This window comes from Somniosus microcephalus, chromosome 32 (genome assembly GCF_052327205.1).
Source record: "Somniosus microcephalus isolate GS21.2 chromosome 32, FLI_Smic_1.0, whole genome shotgun sequence".
Taxonomy (NCBI): domain Eukaryota; kingdom Metazoa; phylum Chordata; class Chondrichthyes; order Squaliformes; family Somniosidae; genus Somniosus; species Somniosus microcephalus.
The window spans coordinates 30604609-30630625 of NC_141018.1; the positions used below are offsets into that span (position 1 = coordinate 30604609).

At 43.1% G+C, this 26017-nt stretch overlaps 1 protein-coding gene and 1 long non-coding RNA gene across 3 annotated transcripts in view; both read right to left on the reverse strand.

Annotated features, from left to right (window-relative positions):
* The window catches only part of LOC147097361 (tyrosine-protein kinase CSK-like), a 58870-nt gene extending 50457 nt beyond the window's left edge, over nt 1–8413 (reverse strand). The window contains exons 1-2 of the mRNA XM_085972275.1: nt 8326–8413; nt 4909–5018 (exon numbers count right to left, since the gene is read on the reverse strand). Coding sequence (XP_085828401.1) covers nt 4909–5018; nt 8326–8340 — 125 coding nt within the window. The 5' untranslated portion in view covers nt 8341–8413. The remainder of the gene's footprint in view (nt 1–4908; nt 5019–8325) is intronic.
* Nucleotides 8414–21285: 12872 nt separating this feature from the next.
* Nucleotides 21286–26017, reverse strand: part of LOC147097362 (uncharacterized) — a 70504-nt gene continuing 65772 nt past the window's right edge. Inside the window, exon 3 of one of the 2 annotated variants that reach the window (XR_015074369.1) lies at nt 21286–21503. This is a non-coding gene — a long non-coding RNA (uncharacterized LOC147097362). Of the gene's footprint in view, nt 21520–26017 lie in introns of both variants that reach the window. The other variant, XR_015074368.1, reaches the window with a different exon arrangement.

The window sequence follows — 26017 nt, forward strand, 5'->3', positions numbered from 1 at the left end:
CTAACCCACTGTTATCTACTTCCCAAAGCACTGGGACACTAAAATACTAACCAGTGGGTGACAAAATGAAAGACTTCAGAAAATGTAGAGGTGCAATTATCTTCCACAATGCTCACCTTGAAGAGCAAAGACTGTACTGGAGTTGCGTCATGCTTCAAATACAAAAATTTCAGTATATCACTTTAATGTAACTTTAAAGTAATTTGAATTAAAGTTTCAGTTAAAACATTACTTTAGCTGGGGTACAATCCCTTTTGAAATGTTAATGTACTATTCAGATATTAATGCATGCAAGTTTGCAGACTGAGGTGAGTAGATGGAGCTCATCCGTCACAATTGAAACCTCCAGTTGGTGGACAAGTTGCAACTTTGAATGTGGTTAGTATCAAAAGCAAACAAAGCACTAGACAGGCAAGAGTGTTCACACTTTATCTATAAGTTTTAGATCGTTAATATCTCTTAATTGCTTGACCACAAGGAAGAGCCCTTTCACCTTGGCTGAAGTCCATTGTTGAAACTTTTAAAATCTCATTGAAACTTATAAAATTCTAACAGGACTAGACAGACTAGATGCAGGAAGGCTGTTCCCGATGGCGGGGGGGAGTCCAGAACCAGGGGGTCACAGTCTAAGGATAAGGGGTAAGCCATTTAGGATAGAGATGAGGAGGAATTTCTTCACCCAGAGAGTGGTGAACCTGTGGAATTCTCTACCACACAAGGCAGTTGAGGCCAATTCATTAAATATATTCAAGAAGGAGTTAGATAGATTTCTTAAGGCTAAAGGGATCAAGGGATATGGGGAGAAAGCAGGGACAGGGTACTGAATTTGGATGATCAGCCATGATCGCACTGAATGGCGGAGCAGGCTCGAGGGGCCGAATGGCCGACTCCTGCTCCTATCTTCTATGTTTCTATGTTGGGAATCCCAGAAAATTGTACGTGAGTTTTATTCTGTTGCTTTTAGTTCTGTGTCTCACATTGCTTATTCCAAGAGACAACCAAAGATGAGCTCCATTTCACTTCATTAGACACAGTTAAAAGATTATGGAAAGAGCTGCGGAGAGCTCAAACTCAGTGTATTGTTTTTGAAGTATTGTGTTGGTCAAGTAGACATTGGTCCGTAATTTGCAGCCCCTATGGGCACATACGAGGTGTGTACGCACCCGGAAGGGCCGCGCAAGTTCCGGGTTTTTGCACGCAAAGCGTTATGAGCGAAAACCCGGAATTTGCAACAGATCCAACGCATTCCCAGGAAAAGGGCATCCGCAGGCAAAGAGTTGGGCTGTTTGCCCAACTACTATCCAGCGAATGCCCATGGAATTCTTATGCCTGGTAAAGGCATGCGCAAGACCTGCTTTTACCAATTTAAGAGTTTAAAAAATATTTTTTTCCCCAATCATTTATGCATTAAAAAACCTGTGCAATAAACCAAGTTTATTTTTAGCCCCTTCAAGACATCTAAATTTATTTTTCAAAATATTTAATTGTTTTAAATATGGCATGTTAATTAATTTTAAATATGTAATGGTTTATTTATTTGATGCATAGATGTATTTTTTGGGTATTCCATTCATGCTTATGGGGTTTCCGTAGATACAAAATCCCCATGAGCATGAATGTGGATTCCCTTCTTTTATTGGTTGGGCCGGCCCACGTAATCCCAGGGTGCTTGCGAACCGCCTGCGCCCCTGGGATACGTGGGCCTCTACCAATACCCGGAGGCGCCCAGGACCGCGAGCCTCCGTGCCTCCCGGACCACCAGGTACGCGGGTATTTTATTTGTGGATCGGGGGCATTTCTCCGCGGGAAGCCTCCAACCGCAAATCCAGGGCCCATTTCTGGTTACACGTTGTGCATTTATTTTATTGTAAATAAATTGAACGACGTGCAATGGCCTGACGATAATATTTACCACGTTTCACGGTGGATAAGACCCACGTGGTCTTCAGTGCGTTATTCGGTGGCAAGAGTGACAATATCCCATCCATCATCAGGGTGAGAGTTTCAGTTCATAACAGATGCAAGTTTGCTTATGGAATCTACCTTTCTGCTGTGAATACAAGTTAAGTGTTGGGAGAAAGTGCAAAGATTATAACCGTACCTAAAAACAGCAATGCAGTTAAGATTCAAAGCAAGGCACACAAGTCTTAACAGTGGAAAACTGTGTTCAACAGTTAGCAGATCAATGCACAAGAACTGCGACTTCTGAAAGCGTGTAGTGAACCTTCCATGCAGCTGCAATTAAGTCTTTCTTCCAAAGTCTTCCGACACACAACCCACATGTAAGTAATTTGAACAGAAGCATTTAACAGTGTTGCATGCGTTTGGCAAACTGGACTTAAAGACCAAACTGATATGCTGCTGCATTTACAAAATGCTGGTTCGACTATTCATTTGAAGCTCCTTCTTTGATCCCCATCTAACCCCTTTAAATTTCTATCGTGGACTTAGAACATTCATCAGCACCAAGTACAGTTGGCAGCACTTTCACCAGAGGTAGATTCCTGGAATTAGCTTTATAGCAAAAACAGAAGTTTATGTACAATGGCAAAGCTTCCCAGGACTACTTCCCAAATAATGAGGTTACTGTCTTGTACACACGGCTCTCACATTCAAGTGACTTTTTCACCTTGTGTTATACATCTGCTTTTTGGGATTCACTCATGACTTTGCTGCATGCCTCAGTCTAGGACACTTCAAATGAGTATATTAAATCACCCTGTGGCGAGCCTTCCGATATTTAAATAACCTTGGGGGACTTGCCATGCTCAAGTAATATACCAAGCAGGTGCCGCTGCAAGTCAGCTACTTATGAGGCAACTATCATCATTCTCACTCCTGTGTGCCGATCCTAGCACTTGCACACAAGTCAGTACTGGTTAGGACTCGGCCAGTACGGAGCCTTTGACATGAATGCAAAATGCTAGGATTGGCATCTCGGATTTAAAAGGATATATCCAAAATGTTAAATGAGAGAGAGTAGGACAAAGGGACATAGAAGATCGGAGCAGGAGTAGGCCATTCGGCCCCTCGAGCCTGCTCCGCCATTCAATGCAATCATGGCTGATCATCCAAATTCAGTACCCTGTCCCTGCTTTCTCCCCATATCCCTTGATCCCCTTAGCCTTAAGAAATATATCCAACTCCTTCTTGAATATATTTAATGAATTGGCCTCCACTGCCTTCTGTGGTAGAGAATTCCACAAGTTCACCACTCTCTGGGTGAAGAAATTCCTCATCTCTGTCCTAAATGGCTTACCCCTTATCCTTAGAATAAGGGACACCAGATCAACTAGTAAAAAGGCAAATTTAGGGCTGATTATCAGCACAGAGAGTGATCAGCATGTTAAATGGACTCCCAGCTAGAGTAGAGTAGTGAAGGTTAAAAACCCTGAGATCATTTAAACAATTGGATGCTGCAAAATGTTTAGGGATGGATGAATTAAAATGGACCAAATGGCCTTCCTCATCTGTAATTATCTCACTAAGGATAGCAAACTGGTGGCCACATGGTATCGGCATAATGAAGTAAGAGATTAAAATTGAGCGTAACAGGGCACGTTTAGTAGAACGCAATTGCGGCCACAGAATGTTTAAAGATGAAATGTACTAATTATTCTTATGTTTAATTGCAGAAATGACCATACCAGTTTAGAGAGATGAAACTTACAAAAAGAGACACTGACATAACCCTTTTCTGGAAAAACAAAACTTAGTAGTGGTCAAGAGAAAGAATGGCTTGTTTCCTGGAAATCACATGACCTGGATGACTCATTTCCAAGAAATCAGAGGGTCTACATGCCCCTTCAGTAAAAGTGAAACTTATCCTATAGGCTATTTTGTATAAGTTAAACACACCTAGTTAGTGATTAATGTATAGGCTTTTAAATCGATTGGACCTCTGGAGTAGGAGGTCTTGGAAAATGTGTATAACTGTGAATCTCAGGAGGTTCGGTGGAGTTGGAGCCTTGTGTGGGGACGCAAGAGCATTATCTTCCCAGGCCTGAATAAACCGTTTTGACTTCAATTATTGGGTCTGTCTTTCTTACAACAAGCCAGTGACGTCAACCATGTATATCACTTGGTCTGCACTTTGGGGGCTTACATCACAATCTAAAGGATCGTTGTGTCACTTGGTCACCGTTGCACTCCACATCAGCCAAAGGCTTGGGTCTGGAAGCTAGCCCTCCCACCAGCAGAAACATTAGGTGAAGACTGGACCTAAAATAAAGGTGGAGTCCATTTAAAACTATGCAACCAATAAAGGAAACCAAGTGAATAAAAGGTGCATTTTTTGGCAAATTCATACAATCCCTTGTACTTCCCTCAAAACCTTGCATCACAAACTTTTTTTTGGAATAACATTGAAAAAACAAAGAGCCTTATTCATATGAAGAAATGAGCAGAGCCATTTAATTAAGCTGGTAAATATATTGGTGTCTTCTTGTTCATTGTGAATTTTCTCTTCCATTTCCAATTGGTATAATCAGCTCAGGATCGACAGTTGTGCCTTTGGTAGATCACCTTGGTTTTGAACACAAGGAGGGCATGAATTCATATTTTAAGATTGTAAAAAACCTGGAGAGTTTGATTACTGCAGGTGAAATAAACCCTTAGAAATGGTTTTGGATGATAAATCATGCAACGATGTAATTGTTTAGCTGCTCCTCAAATATTCTTTTCCTTTAATGCACGTCTTTTGTGGAATGAGGAGGTGCATGACGTGAAACGCGAGCGTGGCAATTCATCAAGCAGCCACTTTATGCCATACCTTATTATACAATCCAAGCTTAATTACATGATATTCAAAAATTGTCAAGTTCCTAGATAACAAAAAACATTTCAGAGTAATTACTGACGACTAACGAACATTGTTGAAGAATGGGGTTTCATTGAGTTTCCATGGGGACACTGGAAATAATGGTGAGAACGTCGCCCTTGTTAAAGGGAAGGTCCTGTTCTGCACTGCCACTGAAGTTGTATTTGGCTATACATTCTGTGCCTGATGTCCATATTGTCTGCAAGAGGAAAAAAGGCATTAGTTACCATAAAAATTCAGATTTTAGCACTTCAAATTTCTTTATGAAATATGCTAATAAACCCTACTCCAACAAGCACAAAGGTTGTGTTGAAAAGCATTACATAATAAATTCTACTATGTATAGCGATCAGACAGTTTAAAATATTTTAAAAGCAGTGAACTGCAAAATGGCTTTCCTTGCCATTACTGATTGTGAAAGAAATCACACTTCACCAAATCCAGGATCTCCAGGATAGCTGTACGACAACACCTAATGTGATGTTGTCACGCCAGTTTAAAAATGTGCCTTGACACAATCATCAGATTGCACCCAGGCATGTCACTCCCACTTTCCCCACGAGGGCAAGGAATCAAGACAAACTCATGAATATTTAAGATTAGAAGACAAGTCGTTAAAAATTAACCACCATCTGTTTTGAACTCCAGGCTTTAGAAAAGCAGGGGTCCCTATCAATTTAATTATCGCAAGTTATTTCAGTGAAGCCAGAATGAAATGCTCGTTTAACAACTAGTTTAAAAGTTAAAACATACGGATCATGGTTCAATACAACTGGGGTTACGACGTCAAGCTCAGTCTTGCCGAATTTCCCTTTAACTAATCAATATTTAAGCTGCTAACTAGCACTTGTAATTTTTAGTAAAATGGCTGAGCCATTCCACTGTTGAAAACAGTATGATGTGGTCAATCTTTTTGCACATGAACTGACGCAGGGAAGGAGTCGGTAACTTTTTTTTTTTTTGGGGGGGGGGGGGGGGGGGGGTAGAGAGAGAGGGAGAGAACTGTAGATATATGCATAGGAAAAATGCAACAAAAAAAATGCAAAACCAGAATAGGTTATCCGATGTAATCGCTAATTGAGAACAAAAATCAGACAATACCTAACCAACATGCAACCCGTTTTTGTATTGAAGAGTTCAGAGGGCTTTACGATCTTGGGTGTACTGAGAGTCCCTTCAATGTTCTCACATTCAAATTATTTTGCAATGGGCAGCACTGTTCCAACAGTGGTATGTAAATCAAGGCATCTCAGTATTACCACTTACAAAGGTGTTAAAACTATTTTTCTGTTTTTTGGGGGGATGTGAATGTTCATCAGCATTCAAAATGGAAATCAACTCTTGTGGTAATGCATCAGAACTCTTGAACCCAATTATCTATTGGCATGTCATTTATACACAGGTAGATTTTTCTGGTATTACTTAATTTTCCCACATCGCTCCTATTGGACGATGATTTGCTCAAGCCCAAAGTCACTTTTCACTCCTCATTGCTATCTGACCCATTGAGCCTTCCATGGTTCGACTGAAGGTGGTTGTAGATTTCTGTACATCGTACAAGCCAATAAGCTACAATTTAAGGCGGCATAAATCCTGGAGACTTGCAACATAATCGTACAAACAGTTGTTCTTTGCATTAACTAGATTATCTTTAAAGTCTTAACTGCCATTAAATCCAAAGCAATGACTGCCTTCCCAGGTTAGCTGGTTTTGTAAACTTGCAGTGCCTACAATGCTGAAACATATCACAACTACTCAATTTTGGAAGAAGTTACTTTAACTCAAAAGTACAATGAGTTGAATAAAAATTTGAAACACGGATCCCATTTGCACTTCTTCCCTTGGCTTTCTCTGTCCTTTAATAAATTTAATCTTTTTTCGTCAAATATTTTTCCAAATCCTTTCTTTGCTTTGTTCTACCTTTTGTGGATGGGAGAAACTGAAGACAAAAAAGGTTCAGTTTCCAGAGCACACTTTTCCGACAATCTAAAGGCCAAACATTGGAGGCGAGTAACACAATCAGGTCAAAGGCATGACCATCAACATGTAAACGCATATTAAACAGGATAGGCGATCGGTGAGCACGGCCAGTCGAGTATACCTGCGGGACACCAAAGAGTTGTAACATTGGATAGGCAAATGTTGATGACTTTGTACTTTATGCAAAGCAAATGTAAAAACGAGCTGGAACTTGAGAGTCTCAAGTTGCCTGGCTTCATGGATGTTACTACAGGAAACTTCCGTTAGGTTAAATGTCCGGAAAGCTCTATCTACCGGCAAAATTCAGGAGCTGTTTCCTATAAGTTTTTTTTTACTTCTCGTTGCTTTTTCTCCCCCCCCCCCCCCCCCCCCCCCCAGTCGTGGCTCCCAAGCGTCTAGCTGAAGCTGTTGCTTAGCTACAGAGACGCTTTTAAGCTGCGGCCGACTGTTTTGAAGCTGTTGCTAAGCAACAGGGTTTGTTGTTTCATACGGAGCCGAGAAGCTCCGTATGTTTTAACATTAGCGCTGGTTTATACGGCAGTTTTGATGGGACGGCACCAACTCGGTCCCGTCAGTGCCGGATACCAGAAAGTTTCCTGTACTGAGCATGCCACTGCATGAAGCAGCAAAGAATTACAACTAGGATCTAGACAATTTAGCAATTGCATCCGGCAGAAACACAATGCAATAAAAGATCCAGCATTAACAGCATCTTTGGAAAATTCCACCACCCATGCTATCCTGCCCTACTGGGTGAAATATCAATTGGTGAATTAAAAAGCTAGAGTAGGAGAGCTTGAGATTACAGTCATTTAAAAAAAGTAATTAAAATACTTGGTCTAAAAATGTGTTAGAAATAAAATCTACACAATTTACTTAAAAGCTCAAAGCCTTTTCAGGAATCTATATATGAAGAGACACAGAGTGCAGGCTGTCTTTTTCAACTGAGCTCGAAGCAAACACGAATATTGCATCACTATACCCGCCCTGCAGTCCCTTAACAGGATAAAACTGCAACATTTAAGCAGAGAGCAAAACATTCCAGGTTTCCTATTCCCTGTATGAATCAGCCATTTTGCAACTAATTTGGATGTAATTTTGTTAGTGGCGACAAAGGGAGGAACACATTGCTTATGCTTTACGCTGCTCTCTATCTTCCCCCCTCGCCGCCACCCCCCCACCTCACATTCACTAAAAATACCAGACCAGCTCATTCATAGTAATCTAAGGCTGCAAGAAAATATTTTTAAACAGTCTGTCACAAAGGTTTACAATTGTTTTACTTCAGAAACACGAAGTGGAAAACATTTCCCTTAAGTGAGTCACACTCTACATATGGTTATGAAAAATAAATTGCTGCAAGGCAGCTTGTATCTCATCAACGACAAAACAGATTAATGTCCTTACTCTTCCTCACCCATGTGGAGTGTGCAATCAGCATCCTGATGTTTAAACGATCAACTGGAGAATGCAGTATAATGGAGTGCATTTAACCAGGAATTGCTTTGGGGGGGGGGTCAATTTACCTGCCGTTCTGACATGTTGCACTTCTGTAAATGTTGATGTGGGTGGGAAGCCTCACAACGGTTCAACGGTTGCTTGGTACCATCAGACCTGCAACACAGAAGCAAGAGGGGTGGTTAGAAACAATAATTTTAGGTTGAATTTCAATTGCATTTGCAGCCAACTGTTTGGACAAGGCATGTTCTGTAACTCCCAAGTTTCAGTGCTGGTTCGAATTATAAGCCTCAACGACCCCTCTGAAACAAGTATCTTGGGATTTGAGATAGTCACCAAGGGAGTTCAGAAGAAACCTCTTTAACCAGAGAGTGGTGAGAATGTGGAGCTCGTTACCACACGGAGTAGTGGTTTAACTCCAATTCACGTTGCTCCATTTTTTGACAGATCACATGCTAGGTCTCGCCAGTTCTGAATTACAGACCCGTTCAATGTTGGCAACTACGGGAGGACATATTTCTGGAGGTTTCATCAAATGCCCTCCAACCTCTCCACCCAGTCAAACAGCCTCCCGCAACCCCCACCCACCCCCCCATTTGCCAATATTTTTATAACTAATTAACCAAAGTGTTCAAGAAAATGGGGAATAAAATTAAAGCCCTATAATTTCTCTCCTGGGCTGCTCGCAGCAATGTCCAGGAGATTAAACTTTAATCCCTGGAGACTGCAGGGCAATCCTGGAGGGTTGACGACCCTCGGCCCATTAGCCCAATTACATGTAAAATAATAAGAGCTATTCAGAGCTAGTCTTGGAGGAGTGCCAGTTTATGAATCATGAACAAGCATGGATTTTGAAGGGAAGATCCTGCCCGACAAAGCACCTAGACTTCTTGGAGAGGTTACCAAGCAGCTAGTGAAACTACCAAGAAAGAGTTAATTAAAACAAAAAGCCATTGCAATCCATTACAAAAAAATACAGGTCTAGATACAAGTACATAGAATGACAGGATATACAGCACAGAAACGGGCCATTCAGCCCAAGCCGTCGTTTATGCTCCACTCGAGCCTCCTCCCGCCCTTCCTCATCTAACTATCAGCCTAACCCTCTATTCCCTTCTACCTCAAATGCTTATCTAGCTTTCCCTTAAATACTATCTGCCTCAACCACTCCCTGTGGTAGTGAACTCCACATTCTCACCACTCTCTGGTTAAAGAGGTTTCTCTGAATTTCTTATTTGATTTCTTGGTGGCTATCTTATATTGACGGCCTCTACTTTTCCTGTTCCCCACAAGTGGAAACACTGTAGATTACAAAAAAAAAAGGCAGCCAAAAGATGCATTTACACGGGCACTTGTTTAGTTCTGATCACGGGAAAGCAGCACCCGAATGCCAACTCCTGAGTTAACATGGCTGAAATTGGTTCTCTTATGCCAGCTGTACAAATGTAGACCAAGGTGGTGAAATGTTACTGATTAATGTAGCGTTCCGTACATTCGCTGTCCTGCTTGTGAATTCCTATTGAAGTTGCTTTTGTCAGCTCCCCTTCTATTACCTTTACAAAAGCAATTATGACATCACTAACCAATAATGATGCCACTCAGACGAGCTTAAAAAGTCCACCTTCAGTGCAAGAATTGCAATATTCGCCAACACCTGGGTTGCCTGTTTTGCTTTGAGAAAAGATTTCACAACATCTGCATTGGACAATGTCTGTAACCCATTTTCATTCACTCCTACACATGTACAATTTTTAGAAAGTGTGTAATGAGATCGAGATTGTGCCAAATCCTCCAAGCATATAGTGGCTTAAGGTAGCAGCTGTCAACTTCTTCCTATGTAAAACTGTACAAATACAGAAGCTGTTTTTCCAAGTGTCAAAGTATGAAACCAGTAAGTGCACGGAAAACTACTGATCCGCCAAATGATATAAAGCTCGGATTGGATTAAAATTGTGATTTTTAAACCAATTGCGGGGGCTCTTAGCTCTAAGTCCGAAAAGTGAGGGAGTCAAACTGATATTTTCTAGTGGCAGAAACAGCAACCAGAAGGTAACCCTGATCAGACCAGGTGGACAAATTTTCCTGAAACAATATACTACAAAATTAGATAAAAATCCATCTCTAAAAAAAAGCACAGCCAGCTTTTCACAACTTTTTTTCCTGTCTCGCCCATTATCGTGAATTGCTATTGTGAAAGATCAATTCAGTTTCAGAGAGTAAGTTACAAACTATACAATTTAAAATGCTGGCCTAAAGGGAATCCCCAGATTCAGATTAATTTGATGGAATGCTCATGGTCCTCGGGGTTAAGTTGACAAGTAGATTTTCTTTGTTGCTTAAAGTCCACAAGAACAGAGTAGCACAGTGTATTAGCACACTGCACTTGCATCAAGTTTAGCTTGAACCCTATAAAGACTAGTGACACATTAAAAGACTTGCATTTCCATAGCGCCTTTCACAACCTCCGGACGTCCCAAAGCAGCAGCCAATTAGCGCTCAGCAAGCTCCCACAAACAACAATGTGATAATGACTAGATAATCTGTTTTTATGTTGATTGAGGGATAAATATTGGCCAGGACACCAGGGATAACTCCCCCTGCTCCTCTTCAAAATAGTGCCGTGGGATCTTTTACATCCACCCGAGAGCAGACGGGGCCTCGGTTTAACGTCTCATCCGAAAGACGGCACCTCCGACAGTGCAGCACTCCCTCAGTACTGCACTGGGAGTGTCAGCTTAGATTTTTGTGCTCAAGTCTCTGGAGTGGGGACTTGAACCCACAACCTTCTGACTCAGGCGAGAGCACTACCCACTGGCTGACACACAGTGGCTCCTTTGTTGGTACAGGGGTCATGGACAGAAAGACCTCGAGTAACCGGAAGCCACTTTCTTGTGGGTGCCACCCAGACTGCCCACAAACTAGCACCCTTGGACCACTAGTTTCCAGGAAGTGGAAAACACACCAAGTAAGCTCTCCCAAGGGAGAGGAACAGAGATACCATTGAAGGAGGGGGAGGGGGAGAGGGCTCTTCACATGGCTATGCTGTATCCAGGGAATGCAAATAGCAAAAAAATTTCAAGCACTGACCTCCCTTACCTGGAGTAAAAAAAAACAATGACACAAAAACTCTGATGCTTCTTTTAATTTTAAACCTTGCCTGAAGGAGTGACATTCCTTGTAGAAAGACATGAAACATGTTTAAAATGGAATCAATATAAATGAGGGAAACCAACTCACTAATTGCCTCTGGCAAGCAATTGCAAACAGCATTGGGGAAGTCCTGATAAGAAGCTGAATTGCCTGCCTTGTCTGATGTATAACCCTACTCCAGCCTCTGTATTCCTGCCTGTTCTGTATTCCATTCCCTGGATTATATCCCGGACTACCCATGAGCAATGCCATGGGAAATTCACGAGTTATCATTCTACCTGAACCTATATCACCAGCTTCTTTCCGACATTGCTTAAACACACTAACCACCTTTCCCCGTCTCCCACCCGCCCCCCAACTCAAACAGAGAAAGGTAGAGGATGGAGGAGGGAAACTTGGTACTCAATAACTCCATCCTTGAATTTGCTCCACTCTTCCTCTGGTTGCCAAAGCCATCTGCTCTTGCAGCCAGACTTCACGAGAAAACACTTTAAAGGGAGCATTTCCAACCTTTTTTTGTACAGGAGAGGAGAAAATCCCACTCCCACTAATGCTTGCTCATAAAAACATAGAAGATAGGAGCAGGAGTAGGCCATTCGGCCCCTCGAGCCTGTTCCACCATTTAATGAGATCATGGCTGTTCATCCAAATTCCACACCCTGTCCCTGCTTTCTCCCCATATCCCTTGATCCCTTTAGCCTTAAGAAATATATCTAACTCCTTCTTGAATATATTTAATGAATTGGCCTCTACTGCCTTCTGTGGTAGAGAATTCCACAGGTTCACCACTCTCTGGGTGAAGAAATTCCTCCTCATCTCTGTCCTAAATGGCTTACCCCTTATCCTTAGACTGTGGCCCCTGGTTCTGGACTCCCCCGCCATTGGAACATCCTTCCTGCATCTAGTCTGTCTAGTCCTGTTAGAATTTTATAAGTTTCAATGAGATCCCCTCTCATTCTTCTAAACTCCAGCGAATATAAGCCTAATCGACCCAATCAGCTCACCGTGGCTGCAGGAACCCCGTGCACCGACAATGAAAGGGTTACAATAATGTCATGCAGCCATTTGCCAAAACAGACTTCGTATTCAGAAAAATATTGCCCACATTTGTACAAAACTATACTAAATAGGTCATTTTTTGCCAGTTATCAAAAGCTGTACGTTATTCAAAAATGATAAAATGGAAAACCTCAAAAACTGAACCCGTTTTAAGCCAAGTTAAGATGCGCCAAATAAAATCTGACCATATTATTCCCAGACTGTGCTATCATACACATCATGAAAGAAGTGATAAATTGTTTTTACGAAGTGTTAGAAGAAATTGATACAGATCAAGTATTTAAAGCTCATTAATACACAGCATATTAATACACTGATGGAGTGGCACCATCTGGTGTATGCAATAATGCCATCTGAAGTTTAACCCTTCAGTCAAAAATGTTCAGCCTCTGAAACATGCTCGAAATCATTAAACATGAAAGCAACAAGAAATGAAACAGTAAGCACTAAAATCTTTTCAATACAGCCTCCTTCCAGCCCCACCTCCCCATCACCAGTGGACAACGCAAGGCCGGGGGGGGGGGGGGGGGGGGGGGGGGGGGCGGAATATTAGGATGTTCCCTTCCATACCCTTAGAGAATTTGTTTTCCACACAGCTGGAAACCACTGCAGACATCAACCACAAAACCAAATCAGCAAGCAGACCAAAATACTGAGAGGCACCCGAGATGGGAAAATATTAGCAGTCTCCGCAAATGACCTGGTTAAAAAAAAGGGTGGGTGTAACGAACATATTCACTTTTCCATTCTTCATCCTCCTTTCGCCCACCAGTTATCCCACTGTGTCAAAATTAAGCGGGTCACAAGAATATGCACATGAAAAAAAATGTTCAAATCGTACATCAGATCACAGAAAATATGCAAGTACCTCGAATGCCAAATTTTGAAAACCAGAATGTCTACTGGATGACACTATTTACTTGGGGGAATTTCATTTTCAACAGCTGCATTTGCTAAACAAAAGATTATAGCTGACATTTTAATGGCATAACTACTTTGATGCATACAATACTGTCAAAACAGATAATGACTTCTGAAATTTTTTGTAGTCAGTTGCTACTTTTGTAAGTTCAAAGAGGGTCCAAAGGGTTTTCACTTTTTAAAAAAAAAAATGCTGGTATTATGCATAGGTTGCTATGCAGCAGCATGTACAGGTAGTACAACAATGCCAACACAACTGTGGAAATAACCAAATTAACCTGAACACGAGCAATTCTGTATAGCATTAGAACACTGAAGAAAGGTTCATTATTTTACTGAACATGGCATGTCACAAAAAGCCACAGCTTTTGAATGAACGTGAATTTAAAATTTTCATCCTCGTGTTCAAATCCCTCCGTGGCCTCACCCCACTCCATCACTCCAAGCTTATCCAGCGCCACAACCCTTCGGGAATTCATTCCTCTCCAGCTCTGGCCTCTTAAGCATCCCCCACACGCGTCACGCCACCATTGGCTGCCGTGTCTTCAGCTGTCTAGCCCCCAAGCTCTGGAATTCTCCCCCTAAACCCCCCCCTCCCCTCCTTAAGGAGCTACTTCTGACCGAGCCTTTTTTTTTAAGTCATCGTCATCCCCAATATCTCCTCCTTTTGTCTTATATGCTCCAGTGAAGCACGGTGGGATATTTCATCCGTTAAAGACATGTAATAGCCATTGCCATTTACTTTATCTAGAGCCATCTTCTGTTTCTTAACTTGTCCCATTACCATCTCCTTTTGCCTCGCACCATCTTCCCTGTTGTCTCTTAATCTCTCCTGCCTTCCAGCCTATCACAGACCTTCCCTTTTGTTCTTTCCTCCCCTCCCCCCTTTCCCTGCCCCTGCTCTTGCTTATAAACCTGTTCCATCTCCTGCTTTTTCCAGTTCTGACGAAGGGTCATCGACCTGAAACGTTAACGGTTTCTCTCTCTCCACGGATGCTGCCTGACCCGCTGAGTATTTCCAGCATTTTCTGTTTCTTTTTTTAATAGCTAGTTGTTGATGAACACTTCCGATCTAACGCCAGCCCTCTATCTACACTCACTGGGTCTTGTATGCACACGCAACAAAATCCAGCCATTATAATGATGGCTGCCAGGAAACCTTGGGGAGTAATAAAAGATACAAACTCCAAAATAAAAATTAAACTGAAACCCAAGATAAAAATAGCTGTAAATTTATTCAAACCTATAAAAAAAAGTCAGGGTTCACAGAACTGTAAACCACTGAAGCCTTACTAGTTATGGCTCATACCATCTGGACTCCATGCACTACAGCTCCAGCAACCAGTTATTCACCATACAATAAGCCCAACACATCTGTATCGCCCTCTTGGTCATATATAATGATGCATCACTTCGTCAAGCTAGCTGTGGAAGGGCCAAAATGATAGGAGATTCTGTGGTGGCAGCAGGAAGTTCAAGAGAAAATCACAACCAGAGGAGCTACAAGTCACTCATGGGCTACATAACTCATGGACTATGTAATTCACCCGGACCCATTATGAACAAATAGTGTTTCTACTACTCTATACTAGAATTTGGAACAACATTTCCACTTCAGTGAAGTTTACCAAATATAAATCCGAGATTTTGCCAAATTAAGAACTTGGGCAGTTTTAAATGATGTGCGTTGCGCATGAAATGAGTCAGGCTTTGTCTCGTCTGGCTTCGAATACCTTTTATTGTCTCTTTTGTTCGATTGCAGTCTTGCCTTCGATCTATTTTCTTTTCTTTCCAGTTTTGAAGAAGGGTTTCGACCCGAAACGTCAACTCAAATTTCTCTCCACGGAGATTGCCTGACCTGAGTTTTTCCAGCATTTTCTGTTGTTATTTAGTCTAAGTGTTAATACATAGGGCTGGATTTTGTCAATGGGGAGCTTTTGGAGGCGGGACTCCCACTTTCTGGGTTGTAGTCCCGCCTCCATCGACTTGTGGCCAACCCACGCGATTTTCCCTTGATTGACCTTGTTAAGCCCACCCAGCGGGCTCAGCAGGCCAATTAAGGGACACCTGGTTACTGGTGACGTCAGCAATTGATATTTCATCTGTCAAGAGCTTTTGACAGATAAATTTTTTTAAAAATCAGCGTTTGACAGCTCTGTGAAGCTGTCAAACACTGACAGTCTGTCTTCTAACTTGAGTCCTTCTACTCAGACTCAGTTAGAGATCTCTCCAGACCAGAAAGCAGAGGCTGCAGCTTTTGACAGTTCAGCGGCCATTCTGCTTTCTATGCCGGTGAGATGAGGGACTCCTGAGCTCTGAAGGGAGGAAGCCTGCAGGAGAAAGTAAAAGGTAAGTAAAACATTAAAACACTTTACATTAACCTCACACACTTACCTCTGCACACATGCACCCATCACTCACCTGTAGAACAGACATCTCGACCCCTCCAACCCCTGCAGACCGACGGTCCACCTCGCTAACTTGGCGCGGTTCGGAGCCGTCGGGAAGCCCACACTTCAGGGCTAAAAATAGGGATTAGGCAAAAACTGCCCGTTAACTACGTGTTAACAGGCAGTTAATTGGCACTAATCCCCTTCCCGCCTCGGGGAGGCGGCTCCCAGCACAGGTCGGCTACCCGCCTCCTGGGACATTGGCACGGAGGCGGGTTGGATTCCTGCCCCCACCGATTCTGCAATTTTCCCACCACTCCTGCCTCCAAACCCGCCTCCTTGGGGCTTGGAAATTCGAGCCCATAGTATTCAAACAACTGTACCCAGGTTCTTTACCTCATTAAACATAACAGGAGCAGGAGTAGGCCAATCGGCCCCTCGAGCCTGCTCCGCCATTCACTAAGATCATGGCTGGTCCAACAGATTATCTGGTCATTATCACATTGCTGTTTGTGGGAGCTTGCTGTGTGTAATTGGCTGCTAGTGTTGCCCACATTACAACGGTGACTACAGTCCAAAAGTACTTCATTGGCTGTAAAGTGCTTTGAGACGTCCGGTGGTTGTGAAAGGCGCTATATAAATGCAAGTTGTTCTTTCTCAAGTTGGACTTGAACCTTCTGAGTCAGAAGCAAGAGTGCTACACACTGAGCCACAGCTGATAATACAAGCAGCCCCCGAACATAGACAGCAACAGATCGGTGGGTCTTTGAATGTGCATATGCTGAGAACACAGCTAACTGGTAAAATTCTTTCGCACTATACCCAACCAACAAATGAAATTATGGCAGCATTTTTGTAACAAAACCACAGTGACACTAGGGAGCAAATGCTGTTGAAGTTAAAAATTGAGAACTTAATGTATGAGAGAAGGAAAAGCCAAGAGAAAAAGGACCAGCTTGTATTTTTTGAAAAGGTACAAGTCTTGTCTATTCACAGACTCAGTGAAAAACTGTTCCTGGCCTTCTATGTCTCCCGAGCTGCTCAAAGGACATAGGCCCAACCTTGAGCTCAACTGATACCTCCAAATAAAAACAGATTCATTGGCCAGTTATTTCACTGATGTTTGTGGGAAATGTTGCCACAGAGTGTTGATGTGTGTCTAATTAACTCACTAAAATTCATTGTGCGAAGCTCGGAGGTGTTTGGATGTGAAAAGGCACTGTATAATTACAAATAATGATTTACTGAAAAAGACAGACTTGCATTTATATAGCGCCTTTCACGACCACCGGACGTCTCAAAGCCTTTACAGTCAATGAAGTACTTTTGAAGCGTAGTCATGTTGTAATGGGAGAAACGTGGCAGCCAATTTGCACACAGCAAGCTCCCACAAACAGCAATGTGATAATGACCAGATCATCTGTTTTTTAGTGATATTGATTGAGGGATAAATATTGGCCCAGGACACAGAGGATAACCCCCCTGCTCCTCTTCGAATAGTGCCCTGGGATCTTTTACGTCCACCTGAGAGCAGACGGGGCCTCGGTTTAACGTCTCATCCGAAAGACGGCACCTCCGACAGTGCAGCTCTGCACTGGGAGTGTCAGCCTAGCTTTATGTGCTCAAGTCCCTGGAGTGGGACTTAAACCCACAACCTTCTGACTCAGACGAGTGTGCTACCCACTGAACCACAGCAGACACTGCCGAAGTTACAGAACGTCTGGCATGCATCTTGAAGCGGCTCCGTTGATCTCAATAGGAGATTGAACTTGCAATGTGGGTGCCAATATAAACCTATACGAACTAGGAATAGTCATGACTGTCTGGGTACTGCCATATCTCTTCTCTCAGTCATATACTCAGTCAGGAGCCATCTTTCAAGAATCCAGCAGGTCTGGGTTAAAGCCTCAGCTTGATCCAAAGGACCAGTCCTCAGATTATTACAGCCCATTCCAGCATAACTTTCATTGAAGTTGCTGCACTGAGAGCTTGGAGCGTCCGAAAGTGCTTCACAGCCAATTAATTACTAAAGTAGTAAAGAAAATCGGCCAAGCCTACAGTCTACACCATCAGAGCAGATACCTGAAATGCTGGGCCTCCCAGCCATGAACCTAAAAAATAGATATCCTCTTTAAAAAGGCGAGAGATTGTGCTCTTTTCTCTAGGAAACGAGGGGACAGGATATTTCATTTCCCTTCAGTCTTTCTTCACACTTTGTTAGCTACAAGATACTGCTGGCTAAAAACCACAACTGGTGTGCCTGGAAAAGGCAGCAAGATTTAACAAATAAAAACCTGAATCAAGGAAATACACCCAACGTGAATCTGCTCCCATAGATTTTTGAACCACCCTCAAGTATTAATCAGGAAACCTAGAATATGATCACCTGGTCAATGCTATACACTGCAGAATGTGAACATAATGAAATGTGAACTCATTATTTGAAATGTCTCCAAACTAAACCAACTCAAAAATTTAGATATTTGCACCACCAACTTACTAGAGCAAATTTCGCTTCCCTATTTAAAAAGTGTCCTCCTGGCATGCATTAAATCCAGCTGATGGGACAAGCAAAAGGCTTGTTCCATATGGGGAAGCACCTGCCCACATAGGCTGGCAGATCTGAATATACCCTCAGTATAAACATTAATCATACCATTTTGTACACCAGTGCTGTCCACCTTGATAACTGATCGTGACAAGAAATGCCCAGGTACAAGTTCAAGCTAAGTATCTATTGTACACCTTTTCAAATCGCTCACAGTAGCGGAGCTCGGCTAGTGCCTGTGCACGAGACGCACAAAGAAATGAGTAAAGCTCTCGAGCGGCCAAGCACAGCACCATGAACTGAGGCGCAGGCTCAATTCCCTTATACTGTTAAAGGTCTCAACCTCAGGTGCACTGGTGTGGAGAGCCGAGCAAAAGTTAGACATTTTCAGACAGGATTGGACAAAGTCAACATGGATTTACAAAAGGAAAATCATGCTCGACTAATCTACTGGAATTTTTTGAGGCTGTAACTGGTAGAATAGATAAGGGAGAACCAGTGGATGTGGTGTATTTGGACTTTCAGAAGGTTTTCAATAAGGTCCCGCATAAGAGACTAGTGTGCAAAGTTAAAGCACATGGGACTGGGGGTAAGGTACTGACTTGGATAGAAAACTGGTTGGCAGACAGGAAGCAGAGTTGGAATAAATGGGTCTTTTTCCGAGTGGAAGGCAGTGACTAGTGGGGTACTACAGGGATCGGTCCTAGGACCCCAGCTATTCACAATATATATTAATGATCTAGACGAGAGAACTAGATGTAATATCTCCAAGTTTGCAGATGACACAAAGCTGGGGTGGGCGTGTGTGCTGTGAGGAGGATGCAGAGAAACTCCAGTACGATTTGGCAGATGCAGTATAATGTGGATAAATGTGAAGTTATCCACTTTGGTGGCAAAAACAGGAAGGCAGGTTATCTGCACGGCAATAGATTGGGAGAAGGGGAAGTGCAACGAGACCTGGGTGTCCTTGTGCACCAGTCGCTGAAGGTAAGCATGCAGGTGCAGCAGGCAGTTAAGAAGGCAAATGGTATGTTGGCCTTCGTAGCGAGAGGATTCGAGTACAGGAGCAAGGATGTCTTGCTGCAGTTGTACAGGGCCTTGGTGAGACCACACCTTGAGTATTGTGTGCAGTTTTGGTCGCCTTATCCGAGGAAGGATGTTCTTGCCATGGAGGGAGTGCAGTGAAGATTCACCAGACTGATACCTGGGATGGCAGGAATGACGTACGAGGAGAGATTGGGTCGATTAGGCTTATATTCGCTTGTGTTTAGAAGAATGAGAGGGGATCTCATTGAAACTTATAAAATTCTAACAGGACTAGACAGACTAGATGCAGGAAGGCTGTTCCTGATGGTGGGGGAGTCCAGAACCAGGGGTCACAGTCTAAGGATAAGGGGTAAGCCATTTAGGACAGATGAGGAGGAATTTCTTCACCCAGAGAGTGGTGAACCTGTGGAATTCTCTACCACACAAGGCAGTTGAGGCCAATTCATTAAATATATTCAAGAAGGAGTTAGATATATTTCTTAATGTTAAGGGGATCAAGGAATATGGGGAGAAAGCAGGGACAGGGTACTGAATTTGGATGATCAGCCATGATCGTATTGAATGGCGGAGCAGGCTCGAGGGGCCGAATGGCCTACTCCTGCTCCTATCTTCTATGTTTCTATGTTTCCACCCGCACAAAAATAAGCACCCCAATGTGCGTGCGATATTGCGTTTCCTCGCAGGCAACTCAAGCCCACCATTGGAGGGAAGCTGGAAACAGCGATAGCTGCATTTAGAAGGGGTGGAGTCACTGTGGGGTAGAAGAGGCGCAGGTAGTGATTTCATGCTTCCAAAAAGGGCCAAGAGTTATAGTCTCAGTGCTAATATTACAGTCTGAATACATGACAAAACAAAATTATTCCAGACTTGATTATTTTCCCTCCAAAGCTCTAACCAGTGGATTTTTGCAAGTTCCTTGCCACAATGAAAGACTAAACGTCAAAAGTCCAAGTTTCAAAGGGTAGCAGTTATTTGAGGCCAACACTACTTCATCCATTAGGCAGGAGGATTAAATGTGCATCATTTCCACTTAAGATAAACAGCCAACAGTCTGCAAAACAGGCTGTGTAAAAAGCACTTTAATACAAAGCTGCTAAATTAGACTTTAGTATCTTCAATATTAGTGATTCAACGAAGAGGTTCCTCACAGTCCAACCAGTGTCAGCTTTCAAAGTAGAGAATCGCACAGCAGCGCGCTAATTAGCAGTACAACAACAATGCGTCAACGCAAAAACGATAGCCGCTGATCGCATTCGAGCTTGCTTCAGTGCACAATTTTACCACAGGCAGTTGGGCTGGCCTAGTCTGCAGACTGATGCAGCACTGAGGGCAGGCACTAGCTCCTTCCAATAGATCAGCAGTATTCTGCAGTCACAGCAACAAAGCACAGGAGGGATTAATGCTTTGTAGTGATTTTTTTGTTGGGGGGGGGGGGGGAGACACACAAAAAAAAAGAGGACCGACTTTCTGATCTTACACACAAGCACCATGCCTCTGACTGCAGTTCATTTTATTTCTTATTCACCAATAAGGTTAATCAAAATACCAGTCTGCAACCTCACATTTTCCAATAATTATATATCCTGCACCCCCCCCTCCCCCAGAACAGAATGGTAACTTGAGGACAGCCATGGATCAATAATGTTAAGATAGCACTGAAGTTAAATTACTAAAATAAAAACCACATAATAGACCACCACTTTCACCGCCACACTCACTGAATCATTTATGAGACACATCTGGCCTGAACACTTCAGAATAATCTCAGCGCGTACGTACATGGTTACGCAAATATAAATAGACAGTAACCACCTTGCTCCCCCATGTACAGTAAAGGACACACAGTAAAATTTTGGGGGGGGGGGGGGTGGACCACAGCTGGCACAGATTTTCAGAGCCAATACTTGCCTGCAAATCCTTGTAGCTGGCTGGCGGTCAGAGCACAGGCGAGTCACTGCGCTTCTGCTGTCACAAAGGAAGATCAAGAGTGGACCAAACAACGAAATCCCTGCCTCTCACTGTCACTTCAGCAAATCCACGAGTTTCTGTGATTTTGCATGCACCACTTCAACTGGCGAGTGTTTTCAAGATGTATTGTCCAGGCTGATGGTGCCTGTCTGTGCTGGAGAAACTATGAACAAAGTGCACTGCAGATTTTGCACATAGATCAGTGGACAGATTCTGATGCAGCCACCAAGCACTCTGTCTTCCAGTTAAATCCCTAGGCCAATAACAATCCAGCTTCCCCCACAACTGATAACCGTCTGGCCAATTAGAAACGGTTAGCTGAAATCATTAACATTTTATGTCTGCAGCTCAACATAGGAAAATAAACTGTTTCACACATTCCAATCTTGTTTTACAATGCAACTTTAAACGGCAATCATTTCCTACATCTTGATTTATGCCAACTGAAAGTAAAGATCTAAAATAGTCTAAATTAAATTACAAATGATTCATCAAATCACGACAAGAACATTGGCCAGATGCTCAGCTAGAAGACAAAATGCTTCAACACATGTAGGAAATAAATGCGAGCATGGGCGGGGCCTGATCACTGAAAGTCTGTTTAATCCAAATACTAAGTGATTGTTTTGACCGGTTCTCTCATCAGAATTGAGTCTTGCTATTGCAAAATTCTGAAGTTTAACAAGTTAAATTATTACATTCACTGAAGCCATAATAGAGCATTGCATCTGCAGAAATATGCTGCAATTGTGCAAGATCAAAAACATTAGACAAAATGGTTTTCATCCAGTGTGACATCACTAACAGGACTGGACAGACTAGATGCAGGAAGGATGGTCCCGATGGTCAGGGAGTCCAGAACCAGGGGTCACAGTCTAAGGATAAGGGGTAAGCCATTTAGGACAGAGATGAGGAGGAATTTCTTCACCCAGAGAGTGGTGAACTTGTGGAATTCTCTACCACAGAAGGCAGTGGAGGCCAATTCATTAAATATATTCAAGAAGGAGTTGGATATATTTCTTAAGGCTAAAGGGATCAAGGGATATGGGGAGAAGGCAGGGACAGGGTACTGAGTTTGGATGATCAGCCATGATCTCATTGAATGGCGGAGCAGGCTCGAGGGGCCGAATGGCCTGCTCCTATCTTCTATGTTTACTAGAGAGTGTTTATCGGTAAGTTAAATGTACCCCAAGCAGTGCATAGTCAGCAACTCCCCATTAACCAGCCAGATTAACAATCTTACCAACACACTTGTTACCCAACTGCGCAATCCGAAGGCAAATGATTGGCATCAAAATATGGGCAACGGAAGCAGGCTGGGAGATTACCAAATAATTGACAGCTACAGCATTCCCCCTGCGCAAAGTATTTTTCAAGATAAAAAAGTGACCACCAGACTCCAAATACAGGATTACTTTATTTAACCAAATGGAATATTAGTTTCACACAGTCCTAAACTGTAAGAGATATTCTGGCACTGTAGAAACTACCTGCTCATATTGTGTGGTGCAGTTCCTACAGAAGCTGGTACTTTAGTCAAACAAAATTTGACACCGATCCACATAAGGAGATATTAGATGAAGTGGTGTGGGTTTTAAGGAGTGTCTTAAAGGAGGAGAGGTGGAGATGGTTAACAGTTGGCTCAATAGTTTCAGTTTGCCACTATATGTCAGGCACCACATGGCTCAGTGGGCAGCACCCTCGCCTCTCAGTCAGAAGGTTGTGGGTTTAAGTCTCACTCCAGAGACTTGAGCACAAAAATCTAGGCTGACGCACCCAGTGCAGTACTGAGGGAGTGCTGCACTGTCGGAGGTGCTGTCTTTCGGATGGAGATGTTAAATCGGCGCCCCGTCTGCTCTCAGGTGGACGTGAAAGATCCCACGGCACTAATTTGAAGAAAAGCAAGAGAGTTATCCCCGGTGTCCTGGCCATATTGATCCCTCAACCAACATCATAAAAACAGATTATCTGGTCATTATCACATTGCTGTTTGTGGGAGCTTGCTGTGCACAAATTGTCTGCCACTTTTCCTACATTAAAACAGTGACTATACTTGAAAAAAGTACTTCACTGGCTGTAAGTGCTTTGGGACGCCCTGGGGTCGCGAAAGGCGATATATAAATGCAAGGTTTTTATTCTTTTATTGAACTGGTGTCACAACCCCTCAAATTCTGGCACGGTTTGCATAGACCACCAATCGCAAAACCACCTTGCCGGGCAGGCAGAAGCCGTTCAACCACTCCCACCAACTGGCTGCCAAAATAGAAGCTTTTCCTCTGCCTACACAACAGTGATTACACTTCAAAAGTAATTCACTTTTGGGATAACCAGAGGATGAGATAAGATACTACACAAGTTCTTTTTTTCTCTGGTAACCAAGTTTATGTTCAGAGGTGCTCACCAAAACTAGGATTCCTGATGGCGCACACCACCTTGCTCTCTTAGTTTGGCACACAGGAACAGGAGTAGGCCATTCAGTACCAAGCCTGGCCCACCATTCAACTAGATCATGGCTGATCAGTACCTCAACTCCATTTACCCACATCCCTCAACTAACACAAATCTACTGATCGCAAGTCCTGAAAATTTCAATTGACCCAACATTCACTGCCTTTTGAGGGAAGAGAGTTCCAGATTTCCACTACCTTTTGTATAGAAAAAGTCCTTCATGATTTCACTGAATAGCCTGGCTCTAATTTTAAGTTTGTCCTTATTCTGGATTCCACCACAAGAAATAGTTTCTCTTTACTGTATCGAATCATTTTATCACTTAAAACACCTCAATTAGATCAGCCCTCAACATTCTAAACTCAAGGGAATACAAGCTACGTTAATGCAAACCGACCTCGTAATTTAACACCACCATCTCCGAGTTACACACCATCCTGACTTGGAAACATATCGGCCGTTCCTTCATCATCGTGGGGTCAAAATCCTGGAACTCCCTCCCTAACAGCACTGTGGGAGCACCTTCACCACACGGACTGCAGCGGTTCAAGGAGGCGGCTCACCACCACCTTCTCAAGGGCAACTAAGGATGGGCAATAAATGCTGGCCTTGCCAGCGACACCCACATCCCATAGATGTTTTTTTTTTTTTTTTTTTTATAAACCTTTCAAGCCACTCTGATGAATCTGTGCTGTAACCCCTCTAAGGCCCTTCCTGAGGTGTGGTGCCCAAAACACTAATGGGATCTGACAGATTCTGTATAACTGAAGCACAACTCCCTACCCTTATTGCATTCCAACCCCCTTTTACATAAAGACCAATATTCAATATCCTTTTTGTATAATATGTTTTATTCACCCTAAAAATGAATGCACAATATTCATGTAAAAAGTCATCCACTTCCTTAATCAATCATTATAGCATCACATGCATTGGGCTCACATTCCCCCTTACCACCCACAATATATTTATAGAAACCGTTAGCTTTGATATCTCTTGCAACTTTTCCTTCATGCTCGCTTTCTGCACCTCATTACTTTCTTTGTCTCCCTTTGCTTATTTTTTATAGCTCTTCCAGTCTGTGGGATTTCTAGTTTTCCTTGCATTTGTTAATACTGTCTTACCCTTGTTTGTTGACTGCACAAGTAGAGCTTTTGCCTTTCAAAGGTATATACTAGTTTTGTGTTGTACCAAATACTACATTGAATATTTGCCAAAAGTTGAGCTCCCATCGGCAGCAAAATGGCAGTATTAATACAGTTACAATAACACAAAGCCCACTCTGCTTTTTTTCCCCCTTCTGTCTGGAAGCTACAAAAAGGTACTCTAACACCTGAAGCTACAATAGCTACACATTCTAAAATCCTGATGTTGCCATGTTTTAACATTGAACATTTAGTGTTCAGCGCCATTCACAATTCCTCAGATAATGAAGCAGTCCATGCCCGCATGCACAAGACCTGGACAACATTCAGGCTTGGGCTGGTAAGTGGCAGGTAACATTCGCGCCACACAAGTGCCGGGCAATGACCATCTCCAACAAGCGAGAGTCTAACCACCTCCCCTTGACATTCAATGGCATTACCATCGCCGAATCCCCCACCATCAACATCCTGGGGGGTCACCATTGGCCAGAAACATAGCTGGACAAGCCACATAAATACTGTGGCAACAAGAGCAGGTCAGAGGCTGGGTATTCTGCGGTAAGTGTCTCACCTCCTGACTCCCCAAAGCCTTTCCACCATCTAAAAAGGCACAAGTCAGGAGTATGATGGAATACTCTCCACTCGCCTGGATGAGTGCAGCTCCAACAACACTCAAGAAGCTCGACACCATCCAGGACAAAGCAGCCCATTTGATTGGCACCCCATCCACCACCTTAAACGTTCACTCCCTCCACCACCGGCGCACCGTGGCTGCAGTGTGCACCATCTACAAGATGCACTACAGCAACTCGCCAAGGCTTCTTTGGCAGCACCTCCCAAACCCACGACCTCTTCCACCTAGAAGGACAAGGGCAGCAGGCGCATGGCAACACCACCACCTCCAAGTTACACACCAGCCTGGCTGGGAAGTGTATATCACCGTTACTTCACCACACAGACTGCAACAGTTCAAGGTGGTGCCTGACCACCACCTTCTCAAGGGCAATAAATGCTGGCCTTGCCAGCGACGCCCACATCCCATGAACAAATACCAAAAAAACCATCTTCTTTGCCCAAGTATAAA